Below are 20,111 nucleotides of genomic sequence, written 5' to 3'. Positions count from 1 at the left end.
AGAAACGCATTCTCCTGACATCTACAGCTCATTATTCATAAGCCTAAAGCGTTTTCTTGCATTCTTCTCCTGACATCTACAGCTCATTATTGATCAGTGGTGTTGGGGGCGAAGCCCCGACGCCAAAAGCGTTTTCTTGCATTCTTCACTGAAGAAATGCATTTTCCTGACCTAAAGCTCATTACTCATCCTATTAAAAAAAAGACCTTTTGAATAATGTTGAAAAGTATTCTAAGATGAATTTATAGGCCCTTAATCCATTGCAAAGACTTTGCTTTGGAAAAGTTTGAATTCAAACGAAATTTTTTCAGTATAAGAGTCACGATTGAGATGAGTTCTAAACCCAGATAATTATTTCCTAGTCGCCTTTTTCCAACCTTTACTCAATTTGATATTTTTCTGGGACTATAACTCACAATTATGGTTAAATTTTATTTAATATTATTTATCGAATAATTTTTTTTTCGGCGGCGATCCTCAAAGCCTTAATCTGAATATGTGGGGTATCTTATCTTTTCAAGGAACAAATCGGTTTTATATAAGTTATAAAATGGTTTAATTTAATAATATATACACCTAAAATTAGAGCGGGTCCTGTAAAAGTGCTGGGCCCACTGCGGTCGCATAGGTTGCAGTGGCCTAAGGTTGGCCCTGCAAAATAGCGGCGTAAGCTACGCGGCCGGTCGACTAGTATCATAATAATTCTGTTTCCTACATAGATCACGCTCAATAGCAAGAATTACCAAATGTTTCAATCTATCTACGAGAATTGTTGACCTCAAGTAATTCTTCATTAGTCTGAGGGTCGAGAAGCTTTTTACACCAGATTCCAAAATTACGGGATAATACCGTTTTTTTTTTTAATCGCGCGTAGGATTGGCGTTTTCCACATTGAATGACACCCCAAAATGACAATTTTTGTCTATATATTTCCGGAGATTTGTATGAGTTTTCTAAAGGTTTTAATAAATTCCGGAGATTTCCAGGACTTTTTCGTATATTTTGCAATTTCCGGAAATTTCCAGGAGCTCCTTGTAACTCGACAGGAGGCCGCGGGAAATCTGTTATAAGTTATACAATGGTTTAAGTTAATAATTTACACACCTAGAATTAGCGCGGGTCCTATGAAAGTGCGGGCCCCACTGCGGTCGCATAGGTTGCAGTGGCCCTGTAAAATAGCGGCGTATGCTACGCCGCCGGTCGACTAGTTAAGCTTAATTGGTAGATATATTGGCATATTGAGTCTACATTTAAAAAATCTCCCGCTAATGTGGGCAGACAATAAACCTGACACAAAAAATAACTAAAGCAAACCAAGCTAAAAAATAAATACTCTTTATTATAAGATTCCCGATGTAGAAAAGCATATCGTAAGTTACAAATAAAAATAACACACACACTTTTTGTAAAGCAACATTTTTGTTGGTAAAGGATTTCTGAAGATGACATCGTGTAAACAAAGGCTGTTCAACAGACAATAGGGTGAACATTGCAATCGCTGAACCAGTAATAAGCAACTGCTTACTTGGATTAATGCTTGAATTTCCTTGCATAGTTTTATTAACAAAATGAAGGCAGTATGTTTACATTTTTATAATACTTCGAGTCTGAAGCTTAGGGCAGAAATAGTTTTCATCAATTCTTTTTACCTACTTCGCTTGAAGACTACAGGGAAATAGGTTAATTCAAAGGCTTTACATAAGAAGCTTAGACCGTCGTTGGATGAGACATTCTTCAATCAAGTTTCAGTTCTATTCTGAAAAGCTGATTTTCCCCTGTAGTCTTATTGTAAAGTAAAAGAATAATTAAATAGTAATTTCAAAGTTTTATAAATATAATTTGAACATAGCCTCCATATCAAACCTCGTTATGTACAAGTGTCTGTGTTACACAGGAGAGATCATACAATGTTTTTAAAATGTACAATATACATACATAAAATAAGATTTTATAAAAATCTTTTGCTTATAAAGTAACAAGTTATATGCATAACAATCTGCCATAAAATAACTTTCAGTCTGTATTCACACAAAATGTAAGTTAGTAAAATCTCAGTCATTGATGACACATAGACAATGAATGAAATTAAAAACAGATGTTTACAACAATAAATACTGCCTATTTGTTTTGTTTTTTAATCCTATTGAATCCTGTCAAATGTTGCAGGTATTTTCAATGGCACATTACTTCACTGCTTAATTTGAATCAAGGGATTTTTAGATATTTGTTTGGAACTCGGCATACAAAAGAAAATTCTACATAGAATTAAGTGTAGACTTAGTTGTAACTACTAAATATTGAAATGCCTCATTATGACATCTGTCATCAGAGACATCCCCCCTAATTTAAATAAAGCTAATAAAATTATCCAATGCATTTATAATTCAAGTGCTTCAGATTTTCTTACTTTTCAGTTTGAGATCTAATTGAACAAAGTTTAGATGTAACTAATATGAGAGCACACTAAACAGTGTGAGCAATTTGATATTAGTATTTTAAAATGATGTGTTTGCTAGTTAAGATATTCCCCTGAATGGATTCAGTAATGTTAAATAAAAAAAAAAAATATATCAGTTTTAACCGTAGCAATTTAGGAAGATGTCCCCATTGTTATCAAGATGTAGTGATAGGATAAAGATGAAATAGTAAACAAAATTAAACAAGGCACAGGAATTGGTCAAAATACATTTTAAGAGTCCCCCCCCCCCCTTGTGCTTTCATTGTGCTTTTAAAACTGATATCTTTAGTATTTTGTTAATCAACTTGTAGGACATGGGCACATTGAAGATGGTACTGGTTGAACTAAGTCAGACCACCACTACAATGTTCACTATCTACTTCGGATCCCTCAACTCGACATATTATAGAATTTAGAACTATATCAAACAACCCCACAAAGGAGCAGTCAGGCTTATCACAAGTAAATATCCACACTTAGCAAGAGCAAATCACTTTAAAAAGACAACCAAGAAGATTAAAGCATTGCACATAAAACACCAAACCAGAACTTTTAAAGAAAGTATTTAATACTTAACTATTAAATAACGTAACGTAATAAATACTCAGAAAAAAAAATTCTTGTTCTATTACTTTAGGACAAATTTATAGAAGAACTCTTTCCTTCTTCCAATGCGATTTAAACATTTAAGGAAATGACTTAAAATCATCAGCAAGAAAAACTTAAGTTCAGTTTAAACATCAAAAGATATGAATGCATTGGGCTTCTATTCCTCTTTTGAAGGAACATCTTAATGAATAGGATTGGAAGGACAATTTGTAATTTTCTAGACAAGATAATTAAAATTGTCAAAATTATATTTAAAGAACATTAGCAAAAAAAATTATCAAAATTGAAAGGATTCAAGAGATCTTGTGTTCAATAGCTATTTTCTCATTAAATTTGAAGTGAAAAAACACAAAACAACAACACTTGAACAAAAGCATTCAACCATTCTAAATAATAGCAATTGACAAAATATATGAAAAATTTGTTCATAGATCATAACAACTCTTTATTTATATTAATATTAACAATAAAATGATTAACTTTTTCCCACAAAGTATCAACATGTCAACAAACAATAGATCGAAATCCACTTGACAAATACACATTTTAAATTTATACTTTTAAGGCATTGTCATGGGTTTACAGATTAAATAAAAGTAACAAAAGTGTTAATTCTATAACAACATGAAAAATTAGGATATATCCTAGACATATTTCATGTAATTGATATGAAGCTGCTACATTGTAGCTTATACAGTTTGATCAAATTGTGTAGCCCTTGGCAAAGGCTATCATTTCAGCAAAAGTAATGTATGCAAGACTTCTAAGAGCATTTTAATTTAGCAAAGACTTGAAGTAGTGCACACTAGTTTCTCATAATTTCATTATGCTTATAACCTTAAAAGGGCCCATTAAAATTGTACACTTATCCCAAGGACAGCCAGGTTTGATAACTACATAAATATCTTATGTATGCACAAATCATGTTTTAGTACCATACAACCTTTGAGAAAAAATAAGTCTGAAACGAATGCAAATATCAAGCTATGTAATAAAATAAGATCACAAAGAAACATAAAACATTTATAATTATAGGAAGCACTGTCACATATTTGAGCTTAGCTGAATACAACACAAAATTAACAGATTGAAACAAAATGACACAGCAATGTTACAATGTAGATGTTGTTTTTAAAATATATATATAATATCTTAGAAATTAAAACAAAAGAACAATTGAAGACAAATGTAATAGCAAGATAGGTGGAATGTTTCATTATTATATTCTAGTTGATATACAACACATGCTATTGATTAGCAATTATTGTTTATCTTGACTTTTAATTAAGACCATTCAGCAACAAGAAATGATTGGCGCCTTAGTCACCTAACTGTTCTTATATACCAAATGCATTTATGCAAGAGATAACTTTCACAAATATTCTACTCCATTAAACTGCTGAGATCAAAACCTAAATGTGTATCTCCTTGATACTTGCAGCATCAGTTATATATTTAACCAAAATTAATGTTTTTTAAAAATATCTTTTAATATGGACTTAAAAATTGGAGTTAGAAACACAAGGATAAAATGAGATGTAAGTAAATATCTACACACACAAACAATTTTCTTAAGTAATAAATCTTGATTTAAAATAGATTTACTAGTTGTCCAAGGGATAAGTGCATATTATTACAAAATTATCACAAATATTTCAAAGAAGAATTTACAGAACAAACCATTAAAAAAAAAAGCCATAACTTTACTGTTAGAGATGATAAAAAAAAATAATGGTTGGGAATTATGAGTTGGACTTGAATAGCAAGACAAAGACATGCAGGAGTTAACTTCCACAGAATTTAACAATAAAATTCAATAAGCCATGAAAAGTATTGTATGAATAAAACTAAAAAAAAATCTATTTTAAAAAACAGATTATATACAGGCACTACTTAAAAGTTTTTATTTCAGTTATTTTCACTAATGTATTTTCTTATTTTCTACCTCAATTTTACGTCAGTTTTACATTTCAAGATATATTTGATACTATTATTAATAATTAGATATTATTACACACTCAATGTCTGCTGTTTCAAAATAGTTTACATAAATAAATTCTATGAAATAAGACTATGCGTTACAAAAACAATAATAATCATTTTAAAATGTGTATCTGAAATGATCAAACTGTTACTAAGACAGCAATGGCCACCAGGGATTTAAACACAAAAAGTATTATATTAAAATGTATAGACCATTTTTAATTAATGTTTTCTTGAAGGATAACTGAACTCTGGTAACACAACCAACACAAAAGCTGTAAAAGAAGTGCTATAATTCATGATTCATTGAATATGTTTCAAGCCTCCGTAGAATCTCAGGATTACTGTATATTTGATTAGCTAACAGTGAAGTTGATGCATAGCTTTGAGCCTTTGAGTTAACACACATGACCATTTGGGCACTTTCCAGCGTCTCACTACATTTTATAGTGTGGAAAATATGGGTCATTCCTGGGTCAACAGCTCGAAATATGTAATAAAAGTTTTCAATAAATTTGGTATACAAATCAACATCTTCTTTACCCCAACCACGAATGCTGAGGTCAAAACCTCCTGCATTATAGTAGTCACTGAGATACATAGCAGCAATGCCAAAGCCAAATTGCCTCCAGTAACCAGCAGCATCACTAATATCCTCTGCTTTCAAGACACATTCAGAATTAGCACAATCACAATGAGGAGACCCAGTGAAGCACACAGGCTCTGGGTCATACTGGCTAAAAACTATAGGGAAATAAACTTGAGTACCTCTTTTGGTGTTCAAACGAACTCGTTCAAGAGAAGACGCTGAAAAAATAATATCCACATCAATAAAGAAAACTAACGCGTCTTCACTACAACGACCAGCTCCAAGCTGTAAACCTGGCCCTCGTGAGAATTCATTGTCAGTTTGAACAACCTCAATATAGTCTTTGCCATATTTGTCTTGATAATACTGGACTAAATCCAGAGTGAACCTGAGAGCCTCTGGCTCATCTTTAGATTTATATAACACTAACACAAGCCTCGCATTCTCTTTTGGTAGAAGAACTACTTTTTCAAAATTATTCATGAATCTCTGAAATATTTTAAAACGACCCATGAGAGGCATAATAATGTCAATAAATTCTGTTCTTTTGTTCACAATCTGAGAAGTCTCAGAATTTCCAGCAAAAATTTTGAGCCAAGATTTGACTTTGGCCCCAACACCTGAAGAGTTTTGTTCCACGTAGCCAGGTTCCTCTCTCATTTCAACAGGTAAAAAGGCCTGCTGCAGATATGCATGTCTTCGGACATTCATTGACATCTTACGCCCTCTGTATTTTCTGTATGTGAGCAAAAGGTCAAGAACATAATCCGGACCATTCATGGGATCTAACCGGTAGTACCCGTACTGTATTTCTTTAAAATCAATAGTTCGTCCCCGAAGATGTGCATTTTTATTTACTTTCATAATCACTTGATTCACCAATTCATCTAGAGCACCTTTCACAGATTCATCAATACCTCTACGTGGATTATTATTAAACTGAGAGTAAATGGATCTAGCCACAAAATCCCAAGGAATGACTTCTTTCCCACTGAGTGGACGAAATTTTCTTAGATTAGGAGGCTGACTCAGACCAGGTTCCGAAGGTAGCCGTCCATCTTGAATAAGTTCAGTCATAGAGGCCATATCTCTGTGTAACTGAACTTCCCTTTGATGTTCTGTCATGATCTTTACAGAACGAAGATAGTTGTAAATACGATACTGGTAATCAGGGTCTTTGACAGGGTGGAGAGAGACTGCTTTTTGTACTTCCTTATTTTTCAGAGTTGTTTTAAATGAACCTTTCTCCTCCTTATAATTTTGATAAAGTATTTGCTGCATCTGTGAAAGAAACAACAAAAAGTTTAAAAAATTCTGAGAAAAGATTCACAAACAAAATAATGTCAATTATGTTAACCTCTAATCACAATGGCAACACTATTAAAACTCAGAATTTTTAAAGCATTATTTTATTTGAAAAACATGTGTCCAAAAAAAACAACTGTGCAGTAAAGAACCTTTAGGTAAGTTTTTTTGTTGTATTTGTAATCTCCCTTTCTTTACCAATAATAAAATAACTCTTCGGGTGACATTTTCCACATTTACTGTAGATTGCTAAGTTTTACTTATGTATTAAAATCTGTACTTATACATATTAATAAAATAAAATGTACACCGAAAATTGTGTTTTCAGTCATTGCACAGCAACTTTGTGGGAACCTGTTGTGTCAATACAACCTTCATGTGACCGTTTGGGTCTTATCTTTGTATCAAATTATATTAAAAAATAAAATCTATAACTTTAGCAGATATTGCCTTTCTCCTTGAAAACATCAGATCCGAGTCACTTTATAAAGTAATCTAAAAGTTGAAAGGCCTCCAAGTTTATTAAAGTCTCCTTTGTTTTCCACACAATACTATTTGGGGAAAGTAAGGCAGTTGATCATTGTGCTGATCACATGATAGCCTCAGCCATAGAAACAGATGAGATTTACATCATCTGACCAATAGTTCTGATATTTTATATATATATATTTTTTTTGCTTTTGTATTTTCACAACTTCTATAATGGAACTATGATCTAGGGAAGGTAAACAAAATGTCTGTATAAAACATCCCTCCCCTTTTCTCATTAAAAAGAAAGACCAAAGCTTAAAAGGACATTACTGGTGTATGCTGACAACAATGAATTCCCCTTCCATTAGTTATGGTCACACTATTGAAATATTAAATATAAAGAGAAGAAACGATCAGCATCTATACCTGGATTCTTAGACGCCATCGGTTAGTTCAATTTGCAAGGCAGATCATTAAATTTATGAAATTTTACAACAGGGAGCTCTTTTTTTTTAATGTCATTTCAAGATTAGCATTTAAAAATAAATATTTAAAAAACAAACAAACATTTAACCTGAAAACATTCACACGTTTGTAGACAAAACAACAAATCATAGCTCTATTTGCTAGTTAGTGGCAGTGTAAATGTAACTCTAGATATAGGAACACAAAATTCTGATCCATGGATAAAGAAAACAAAAGTGGGAGATGGAGGGTAGCAAAGTGCAAGTCAAAAAGACAAGACTTGTCTGCATAGGATTTCTAACCACGTCTTATAAAGTGATCATTTAATGCAACTGAAACAAAGCAACAATACACACAGTTGTAATAACAGCACAGTCAAAGAACAACAACACACATTGTACAATTAAAAAAACAACAACAACAATAAGAGAAACAAGAAAAACAACACATACATTAAAAAAACACAAAGAAGAGAAACAACAGCACACATAAAGTTAAACAACAGCACACATACAGTAAAAAAAAAAGCAGCAACACAAAGAAGAACAACAATACACATACAGTTAGAAAAACAACAACACATATCCAGAGTATTGGGTATCGGTTTCTCTATATGCTGTTATTCAGAGTAGATTCTAAATTATTAATGGCACGCTTCAGACTTGCTTCAAATCGATCCCACCCCCCACCAGACAGCGAAGATTCAGAGACGCTGCGTGTTTCATCAAAATCATTGACACATGACTGTTTGACATTCGCTTTCCTGATACTTAGTGACGCACTCTTTGTGAATGGAATCAAGTTATAGTAGGAACGTAGAGAAAAAAAACAAATTTTTTTTTAACTTCAACAAAAAAAAAATGCAACACTCTCGATGCACGATTTCCTTTTATTTCTGATTTAGTTGACTGTCCCAAGAGAGAAAACAGAAAACACAGTGACGCAGACGATGGGAGTGTTGCACAAAAACTTGTGGGCGGCTCCGTCGTTTGGTGACCATTGCAGGTCAAAGGGCATGTTTACAGGATCATAAATCGCGTTGCACCTATTTCGAGCAGAACGAACAAAAAGACCTTTTTTTTTTTCTTCAAGATATTAACATGACAGACGGACAAAGTTCGGACAGGGGAAGTTAAAAATTACACTTCTGTTGAACACATCAAGAACACGAACACAAAAAGGTAATTAAAGATTTTAATGACACAAACAATATAAACATAATAGCGGAGTACTACAAATACTTTTATTATTGGTCCAAAACTGGATCAGCTTGAAGAAATACTAAACAGTAGTTCGAGTACATACTGACATTTTCTTTCTTGCATTTATAAATTAATGTAGTTAGAAACGACAGCTTTTATCAACCTTTGAATATGTTGAGTCAACATCGTCAACCAGTAGTGTATAGAGTCAACGTCCCAAAGGTACCAACACCCATCGTAAAACTACCTACCCCCCATGCAGGCTTTCTGTTTTAAATACCAGTGCATATAATTAACACACTCTTTGTCTGTGAAGGTAAATATGGGAGTTTCGTTTAGATACACGTAGAGTTCTGTGCTGAATGGCAATAAAAAAAAAGTGAGAGGGGCTTGAAGCGTATTTACAATCTAATAGCCCACATGTAAATCTAGTAATCTCAAAGTTTCTAGCATTGTGGGGACAGCTGTGTCATAAAACACTACACTGTGCTGTCATGGCATAGAATAGAGAATTATTCTCAACGGGAGAGCCATGTGGCCATGGACTTTTGAATAGACGCCAAGCCAAATGCACCATAACCTCACGCTTAATGTTAGGAAAAAGTCCATCTGAAAGAACAATTTTTTGGGAGCGAGCTTGCATGTAACCTACCTTTCATAGAGCTCTGTGCATTCAAACAAATCCCCCAACATGTGTACACTACTACGTTCATTTCTTTTGTTCGATTGCAGTCTATTCAATTGAAAAGCTGATTTAAAGAAATACTAGTGCCAAAACACGAGTTTGAACAATTAAAGTCAGGCAGGTAAAGTGAAGATGTAAAATAAAATAATAAAACCAAGCAAAATACAAAAAAAAAAAAAAAAAAACTTAAAAAAAAACAACAACAGCAAAGTGTATATTAAGTTTGGATCAATCAATTAAATTTGTAATAAATCTAGAGTTCTAGACAAACAATAACAAACCTGTGTGATTAGAAATGGGTTGGGGGGGGGGGAGGAGAAAGAACGGAAAAACAAGGTTACAAAGACAGTTTGTGTGGAAACACAAACTCAAAATCGGCCCCCGAAGTAATCCGCCCAGGCAGGTAAAAAGGCAGGTTTCAATATTTTCAGAAAGAAAAATGACAGAGAAGAATGGAGAAAGTAGGTTGACATATCTTGTGTGGTGCCCCAGAGGTCCAGCAGACCAAAGGATAGGTGAAAGTGAATGTGTAGTTAGATGTAAACCTGACCTAATTAATGTCTTATAATGAATATCTAATTGATCTAATTGTTTTGTAAAGGGTCAATCTCTTATTCAAATCCTCAAGAAAAAAATATTTCCATAAAAAAAAAAATCCTTTAGTTAAGTGTTATAAAGCCATAGTAAAGCACTGCAGTTCACGCGATAATATGAAAAACTACTTATTAGTATTTGTCTTAAATTATGTTTAACTTATAATAATACTAAATAGATTTTTTCTCTTTATATTAATAGTGAATAGTTGTAAAAGTGATGTATTTTTAAGAAAAAACTGCTTCCATAAGTGATTTAAAAGATTAGATTTTTCGCTTTTAGAAAAGAAATAAAAAGTAGCCGTTGCATCAGAACTTTGAATGGTCTAAAGTATTATGATGTCGGATTTTCACTATCTTTTCTAGTTTACGAGACGGGACGGACATTCCACACAAAACTAATAGCGTCTTTTCACTTTTCGGGGGCCGCTAAAAAACGACCTGAATTCGAACTAGTAGGCTAAAGCCTTCTCAGGCTTCTCAAGCTGACGCAGTAACCCCTCTACTGTCGATGAGTCTATGAACATGGAAGATTAAGTTATCTATTGTTTCTATTTCATGTTGGTGTTCACTAAGCCTCAGACTACATAGGGGACTAATGCAGCTTATACCACCACTTCAGTAAAATACAAATTCTTTCTCTTGTTTAAGATACTAAAACAAAATTAGTTACCAATAGTTAATTAACTAATTGGTTATTTTTAAAATTGATTCTTGTGTTGTCAGGTAAAAGGAATTATTGTGCAAAATTTCAGATTGATCCGAGATTGGGTGTCGGAGAAATAACATGACAAACTTTGAGCCAGCCAGACAGAGTGAGTTGTAATATAAGCTTATAAAAAAAACAACAACTCTACTACATCTATGTTTGCAGGATTCTAATCATTGTGGCAAGTGTGTGTATACGTGAGTTGGCTTTGTGGGCAGTACGAATCAAACAAACGGTGAAGATTGATGGCAAGTGCCGCCAGGATGGTCTCAGTCTCATAATAATACCCCTATTTAAAAGAAAAAAGTGGCATATTTTGTCACCAGAGTGTGTTCAACAACGAAATCGAGGTTCGAAATCCAAGTCTACACTAGGACTCGAGCTCAACACCCCTAGGTTCGGAAACCAAGCTTTTTACCACTTGGCTACCAGGCCAACATCCTAACACCTTTTCATAGTTCACCTTTTGTAGTTGTATTGTAGCTACCAAATTTCAATATCATGATATGACGGTTATACTGTGACTATTTGCACCAATGTCAAAGAACGAGTGTCGCCAGTATTATATAGAATTATGATTTGAATTTATGTCTGCTGCACTAGATACAACACAAAAGAAATGTGTGGTGGAAGTTTATGAAGCATGAAATTATCTACAATAGACGCCTGGTGAACTAAGCTGGTCACATGACAAAAAGCGGCATTGACTTCGGAGAAACTAGTTTTGGGCCTGAAAGTTGGGAGTGCAGGCATAATAATAAACTACTGGAAAGTACTCGTGGAGGACAAAGCCGCTTCAGTTTTCCCGTTATAAGATTAAAAAAAATAATATACTCCAACTAGCAAGCATTACAACAGTCAAACTCCAACTAGCAAACATTACAACAGTCAAACTCCAACTAGCAAACATTACAACAGTCAAACTCCAACTGGCAAGCATTACAACAGTCAAACTCAACTAGCAAGCATTGCAACATTCAAACTCCAACTAGCAAGCATTACAACAGTCAAACTCCAACTAGCAAACATTACAACAGTCAAACTCCAACTAGCAAACATTGCAATAGTCAAACTCCAACTGGCAAGCATTACAACAGTCAAACTCCAACTGGCAAGCATTACAACAGTCAAACTCCAACTGGCAAGCATTACAAAAGTCAAACTCCAACTGGCAAGCATTACAACAGTCAAACTCCAACTGGCAAGCATTACAACAGTCAAACGCGAACTAGCAAACATTACAACAGTCAAACTCCAACTAGCAAGCATTACAACAGTCAAACTCCAACTGGCAAGCATTACAACAGTCAAACTCCAACTAGCAAACATTACAACAGTCAAACTCCAACTGGCAAGCATTACAACAGTCAAACTCCAACTAGCAAGCATTACAACAGTCAAACTCCAACAAGCAAGCATTACTCCCTTAGCTATTATTTCGTTTAGCAATTTAAAAAAATATGGCCAGTGCCAGGTGTGCATGTGGATAAGAAATGAATCGTAAACTTCACGACAATTTTCTTACAATACACAATGAAGGTACCAGACATACTTCAACTCGCCCTTCCCGTTCCTACCATAACGCAATAAAACTCTCAAGAACTGATATTTAAAAATACATAGTACGATAATAATAAAAATATGTCTCAAGACACGATCATATGCCATATGTCGATGGCTGCATGGTCGTTCGGTTGTCTCAATGGTCCAGGATCTACACCCTACCCGCTGCCATACACTGTCGTCCTGCGTTGTACGTTGTTCACAGCATAAAATACTTTGAAAAATATAGACAAAAAATATCTGTACAGATACAAAGAACAGCAAGAAAGAAATCATGCCAAAAAGCATTGTTTCTAATGGGTTTAGTTTGATACAGTCCCACTAAGGAACTATAACATTGGTAGAATACTGAGCGTTGGTTGGCTACATCCGTGTGTGTCTATTACAGCATAATACATTTAGTTTTGACCAGCTTCTGTATCCAGGTGAGACCAATCGATTCAGGTACTTAGAAACAGTACATGTTGACAATTACAGGTTACATCGTATTGGCGTCTTTATAATAAAATATAAGCTTTGTTAAAAAAAAATCACTTGCGCTAATATAAAAAGTTTCTCTTATCTTGTATCTTATCTTGTTAACGAAGCCGCTGGGCACATAAAATCCAAATTTAGGATACTAGACTCAAACTAGCTTAGTTATCATGAGCGTGTCACTGTCTTTGTGCTGTGTGTGTGTGTGTGTGTGTGTGTGATCTGTGGTAGAGGCAGCAATAAGTAAAGTGATATCCGTGTTACACTTAGCACTGAGTGTCAACTGAGGCAATGTAAATATCACCCATCGGATGTATGCCCACGTAGTCGGTGATGTGTGACAACCAATTCATTGTCACTAGGTTAGGACAATCTTGAGTTTGAAATGACACGACTTACTAAAGACAATATTTGGGTAGTGCCAACAAATAATAATATCCATACAGTCATTCAAGATAAGAGAAACTTTTTATATTAGCGCAGGTGATTTTTTTTTGTACAAAGCTGATATCAACTCGCTCTATCTGTCGGTCTGTCTAGTAGAAAGTCTGAACATGTTTGTTCTCCTATTTCCCATTCTCGGATCCAACTATTCAGTGAAGCGGACAAGGCACGAATCAATCAAAATAATAATTAATTAAGTATTGGTGATTAATTTTTTTTTTTGTTTGATACCGAAATAAAGGGAATAAATGCTACTTAATGAGAGATGTGGATGTATATTTGGATTTAATCCCCTTACTACGTTTTGAAATGTTTTTTCTCCCACTTCCCTTTCTCGGATCAAGTTGAAATTTTACAGAATTATTCATAGCCGATGACAATACAAGAATCAATCAAAAATTAACAAATGAGTTGATCAATTAGTACTAATTAAATAATTTTATTTTATATAGCAGAAAGGCGCTAAACCCTGCCATTTTCGAATAAATGGCAGTAATTATAAGTTCTTTCCCTTAGATAAGCTTTGTTATTTAAATTTTTTTTTTCTATTGCTAGTTCCATCATTTTTCCCAGAAACCGTAATCTTAATATAGCGTCGAGGCAAACATAAAAAAAAAAGACATGATCAAAACTAGAATTGTTTCTAGTAGTCTTCGTTCTCACTTCCCCTTCTTCATTACTTTTTGTTTTTTCCCTTTACAAGTAATAAAACTTATTCATTCATATCTAGGAAATTAGTAAGAAATTGATTATTTTTTAATTTACTCTCATTTCAACTCCCATTGTAGACTCACAAAACTATAGAGAGCACAGCACTGAAAACCATTGAGACAGTTCAATGGGGTGTGATTATAGAGTTTTGAGTTTTGATTTTTTTTTTTTGGCACATCGGCACAATTTAGGCCATGTCGTCCTCGTAATCCCTCAAGGGTTACTCTCCCTCAGACCTGCCTACCGTTACGCAAAATGCGTATTCGTTACGCAAAATCTCCCAAAAATGACCGCCAGTACGCAAATACGCATTTAACCCGTCGCGTTACGCATTTCGTATGCTTTTTTTTTTCTCCTCTCTAGACTAGCTTACAAGCGGTCACGGAGGTCACGCTAAGCCCACCTGTGGGGAGAGGGGCGAAACAGAAAAGGTGGGGTGAACACAATGTGCCCAGATCTATACGTTGATTGGTACTTAATAGCAATTAGATGTCTAGAAATGAAGAACGCGAGAGTGAGGGAGTGGCGGGTTGGTACCGTCAGTTAGCTGATTCACCAACGTGACTTTTGTTTTTGTGTAAGTTCACGAGTAGAAATTAATTATGTTGGTGCATTCCTGATTCTCGTATTCATTTGTATAGAAAAAAAATCGAAGAGCTATCGATTAAAAACACATTGAGTGACATTGTAGATATCTAGTCTAGATCTAGATCTGGATTCTAGATCTAGAATCTAGATAACTTGTTATACAGGAATAGATCTAGCTCGAGTCTAGCTAGTCATTACGTTATGATTCTCTACATTACCCTACAAACTATTTATAGTAATAATAGTATGATTTAGAATTTAGATTGACTAGATCTAGATCGATAACATCTACTACCATCTAGTCTAGATCTAGACTAGATTCTTAGTCTTAGTATAGAATAGATCAAGTATGAAGGTAGGCCTACGAAAGTTTGGATCTAGCGGATCCACGGCATCGGTAACACTTTTGAGCCCAGATCTAGAGTAGATTATATTCATTATATAGACATAGATCCAGATCTGGTCTAGATATCATCTCTATTGATCTAGATTTAGATTGTTGATCTAATCATGACATCTAATATTATTGCATAATATATAGAACAATAAAAACAACACAAGACACAGATATTTTACAAAGAGAATTAGATGAATTACAGAAATGGGAATCAAATTGGAGCATGTCTTTCCACCCAGAAAAATGTCAGTTGTTAAGAGTAACAAAAAACTAAAACAAATTAATTCCACTTATCTTATTCATGGCAAACCAGTAACACAGACTAAAAACGCAAAATACCTAGGTGTTATAATAAATGAAAAACTGTCATGGAATCCACATATTGATGAAACTACAAAAAAATCAAACAAAGCATTAGGATTTATTAAAAGAAATTTCTATAAATCAAATAAGAACATAAAACTAAAATGTTATTTAACCTTGGTTAGGCCAATAATAGAATATGCATCCTCTGTTTGGGACCCCTCAACTCAAGAAAACATTAAGAAACTAGAACAGACACAAAATAGAGCAGTGCGATTCATAACAAACGAATATTCACATTTGACTAGTGTCACGAGTCAAGTCTGTGACCTATTTCGACCAGTTTCTAGAAGCTCGAGTTCAAACCAGTGCAAGTGTCCAGCGTAAACAAGTTAATTTTAGGTATCCAATCAAAGAAAGAGGTTAAGGGAAAAAATAGCACACGTCAGCTTCTAGAAGGTCAAAGTTACTAAAATAATTATCTGAGAAGGTTCCATGATTCTGGAATGTACGATCAAAGAAAGTATAAATAAGGGGAAAGTCAGTTAGTCGGGGTCCTCGCTCAGTTCTTGATTAGTAATAAGTTTTGTGATATTAGCGGGTCCATTAAGTAAAGTTTTAGTAGTTGAAGTTGAAGTTTTACTAAGTGAAGTTTTATGTATCTTTAAGTTTTATTTATGAAGTGTCAAGTTGTTATTGAATTAAGAAGTTAATTTGATGTGAAAGTTGAAGAAGTTATTAAAGAAGTTTGAAGAAAATACAGAGAGATGTTTCTTTCTTCATTTCATTGAATTGTCAAGTTTGATCATATAATCCCCGGCAAGTGTGATGGTCATTTCATGTGAATTCATCAAATTATTAATGCAATCCTTCGGCCAGTTCATCACACTAGAGTAACAACTTTAGTAAAATCACTAAATTTAGAAAGCCTTCAGGACAGAAGGCTCAAAAGTAAAGTAGCAATAATACATAAAACACTGAACCATAATCTTCAAATACAAAAACAAAATTTAATAAAATACTCTGAAAGACACAAAGATAAAGGCACATTCCTCGTCCCATATGCTAGGACAAATTTGTACAAATACTCCTTCTTCCCTAGTGCTATTAGAGCATGGAATGGGTTGCCTGAGCTAGCCAGGAAAACCAGTGACTTGGCAGAATTTAAGTCATTGGTTAATATGCATGACTAAATGCATGACGCGTAGGACGTAATCATCTTCTTTTTTGAAGTAACGTCTGTATTATATAAGATAAGATAAGATATATATGTATATATATATATATATATATATATATATATATATATATATATATATATATATATATATATATATATATATATATATATATATATATATATATATATATATATATAGGCCTATATATATATGAGAGCATGACAAAATAGAGGATCACGTAAGTGTTACGCATTCTGGTGCCAAAATACGCATTTTGACCGTAAGTGTTACGCATTTGGACTTTTTTTTTGTAGGCAGGTCTACTCCCTTCATACCACTAAATGAGCTAAATTTTATATAGTTTGGCCCTTAAAACCAAGGTCCATTCACAGTTAAAATAGTAAAGGTAGTAAAAATTTAATTATTTAATAACAATATTTTGTAAATATTATATATTCACGATTTCACAAATCAAACCTTCGCAGACAACCCCACCTCCCGGACAAAGTCCAGTACCTTCCCAGGGTCGACACTGTCGAACAGTATTTTTAAGTTGTGCGCTCTAAAAAATTCCCCCCTAGCATTCTGGTATCTGGGGCAATCAATGAGGATATGTTCCACGGTGAGACGAGAGTCACAGTACTCACAAAGTACTTCTTGTAGCTTCTTGTGGCCTCCTCCTTTTTTGCCTCTATTCGTCGTCTCTTGCCCAGACACAAATCTGGGGCAAGTAGGTTTGTTTTTTTTGTCCATGGACATTTGTAGTAACCTGTGCTACCCACCCGCCATCGAGTCCAACAAGGGGACGGGCCATTCGGATATCCAGAATGAGCCCTCCAGGGCTACACTGGTGCTACACTCAGTTAGCTGCTGCATCGGACATGTGTCCGATACAGCTACTCCCTGATTGACCCTCCAGCCACAGCCCTCCATAGGTCGATGACCTATGCTGGTAGCTCAGCGTGACCAGCCGGTTGACACAGAGCGGGCCATCTGGGCCTCAGGTCTAGAGGAACTTAGAGTACTGTATTGTGGTGGTTTATCCTCGGATAGACACCTACTCAAATACCAGGATCTCTTACCCGTCACAGTCCACAGCAAACGGACTATTCTAAGACGTAGCGAGATTTTAAAGATAAGGAGACAGAGTGATGGGTAATGAAGGCAGACTGAGAAAGAGGAGGCAGACACAATGATAGAAAAGAAGTATGGCATTTATGAGCTCCAAAAGTGCCAAGGAAAGAGGAGCGCAGTTTAACGTCATGTCTCGGGACGCTGTGATTAAAGAAATTCAACCTGAACAGAACCGACACAAAGAGTTTCATCAGAATACGGAAGTCACACAAAGTTGTCATCTTGAAAGTTGTACATCTCATCACCTACAACTAGATTTATTTATTCATTCTATGTCAATATTCTAAAAGCACGTTTTGTTTCTTCAGTGCCATGTGAGTGTGGAACCGAACTTGACGTCACTAGCGGGGCTTCAGAAACACTTGACATTATCAGATATTTTTTTAAAGCGGGATGGCTGCAAATCTATTTAATCTGCGCAATACCTTCAGATTTCTTTTAAAATTTGATAGTTTTCCAACGCTACGAACTCATCAAAATATTAACCTGCAGGAACTTTAGCATTTCTAATACAATGAACAAGAAAATTGGTAGATCACACACACACACAATATTTCACAAAAAAATACGCTTTACTAAAAAAAAATAAAAAACTCTATAGACGTAGATAGAGATTTGAGCAAGATAAGAGAAACACAATGAAATCTATAAATAATTTGGAACGAATCGTTTTCGAACCTTTCATGCTACAAGTTCACCAGAAATAGACCAACGTTGTTTTTTTTTTTTTGGGTTCACAAAGATCTTTTTCTTGTTCATGTTTGTCCATGTGTTGACTGATTTTCAAAAGCTTCATTCAATCTAGCCCACGTTAACCGTGAAGAGCGTGTTCAATGGCAGATTTCAGAGAATGATTTTGAAAGTAGTGCTTCCAGAAGAGAACTGGAAAATGTAACGAGGCCTCGAAGGCCCAAACTTTTGGTGTGTTTTACCAGAGTTACCCAGAGTAAGACAAATAAAATTAGAAGAAAAAAATCCTTTTAAAAAAACAACAACAACAACAAAGCTTATCATATGGGAAGAACCCCGCATTTATAGTTATACATCTCGATTATGTAGAATTTATTTTTCTTATTCCATATAAACAAAATAATTAAATACCATTAATTAATTGACTAATTGGTTATTTTTTTATTACGTTCTTTTACTGATTTATGTAATGTTAAGTAGCGGTATGTTAAAGACGGGTGGTGCCAAACATTGGGATTAAAGAACAAAAATGGATCTGGAAGTTTATCGAATGCACTGAAACGAATAAGATGTTGGCAGGTTTAAAACAACAGTCATCATGAAAAAAAAGCCATTATTAAAAGTATGTACGCTAAAGACTAGACATACCAACATCTCATGACCAAAATCTGGGATGTGTTTAACGTCACCATGACGAAATGAGTAATGATTACGGGAGCAGGAACTCCTGGGATGCCACAGGTCTCAGTTTACACTCCTACACCTCAGCCTCAGGTGGCAGAGTGTACATGGGTAGGAACATTTAGCTAACAAACGAAACCTGTCTTTACATAGGACTCGTAGGAACAACACTGTTCACCAATCATAATGGCATAATGCCATTTCCTAAATTTTATATCTATCTAGAAGTTGTGTTAGACTAGTCTATTGAATTGGTTGATACCAATGTGTTTCTGGTGAAACACGTATCACATTATCTGAGACGTTTGTTCATATCTGAAAGAAATCTTCATGAACAAATCTGTTCACCTCGAATTGAATGATGAATTTCGTCTTCCTCTCCCTCTCTGGGTGTATCACTTGTGCTACACAAAGAAGTGCAAATTTAAAGAAATATTTATATCCTGTAGATGAAGTGGAAACATTTCTATAAAGTCTTTTTTTTTTTAAACAGTATTGTGAGCCAGCTTCTAAGTATCTTAGCAACTCTGAATAAAACAGCTTAATAGAACAGATTCGTAATCCTTCAAAGCGAATGTCTGTGTCAAGCTTTATTTTTAACTTACACCACGTGATTAATTCATTCTTAGCTCGGACCTTCTGCCATACTGTAGCATTTAGACCTAGAACATGGAAGAACCCAAGATACAACAGTCAACAACACATTTCAACCAACAGTACACACTGTATCAGAAAAAGTAGGCAATATTTTCAAATGGTTATATACATAATTTATCTATCAATAATGACTGTGAATATCAAAACAAGTGCTTGTCAATTTAAAAGGCATATTGAATTAATTAAACTGTTAAACAGTCTTTGGCTGGATGGATTAAT

The 20,111-nt window shown here is 34.4% G+C and overlaps 1 protein-coding gene across 2 annotated transcripts in view; it reads right to left on the bottom strand.

The window, feature by feature from the left end:
* Nucleotides 1-1,319: 1,319 nt before the first annotated feature.
* The window catches only part of LOC106073757 (chondroitin sulfate synthase 1-like), a 35,142-nt gene continuing 16,350 nt past the window's right edge, over nucleotides 1,320-20,111 (bottom strand). For both annotated transcript variants that reach the window (XM_056022466.1, XM_056022458.1), the window contains one exon: nucleotides 1,320-6,920. In XM_056022466.1, the coding sequence (XP_055878441.1) occupies nucleotides 5,340-6,920 (1,581 nt within the window). In that variant the 3' untranslated portion in view covers nucleotides 1,320-5,339. The remainder of the gene's footprint in view (nucleotides 6,921-20,111) is intronic.

Source organism: Biomphalaria glabrata, chromosome 1, assembly GCF_947242115.1.
Source record: "Biomphalaria glabrata chromosome 1, xgBioGlab47.1, whole genome shotgun sequence".
NCBI lineage: Eukaryota > Metazoa > Mollusca > Gastropoda > Planorbidae > Biomphalaria > Biomphalaria glabrata.
This window is presented reverse-complemented; position numbering and strand designations above follow the sequence as displayed.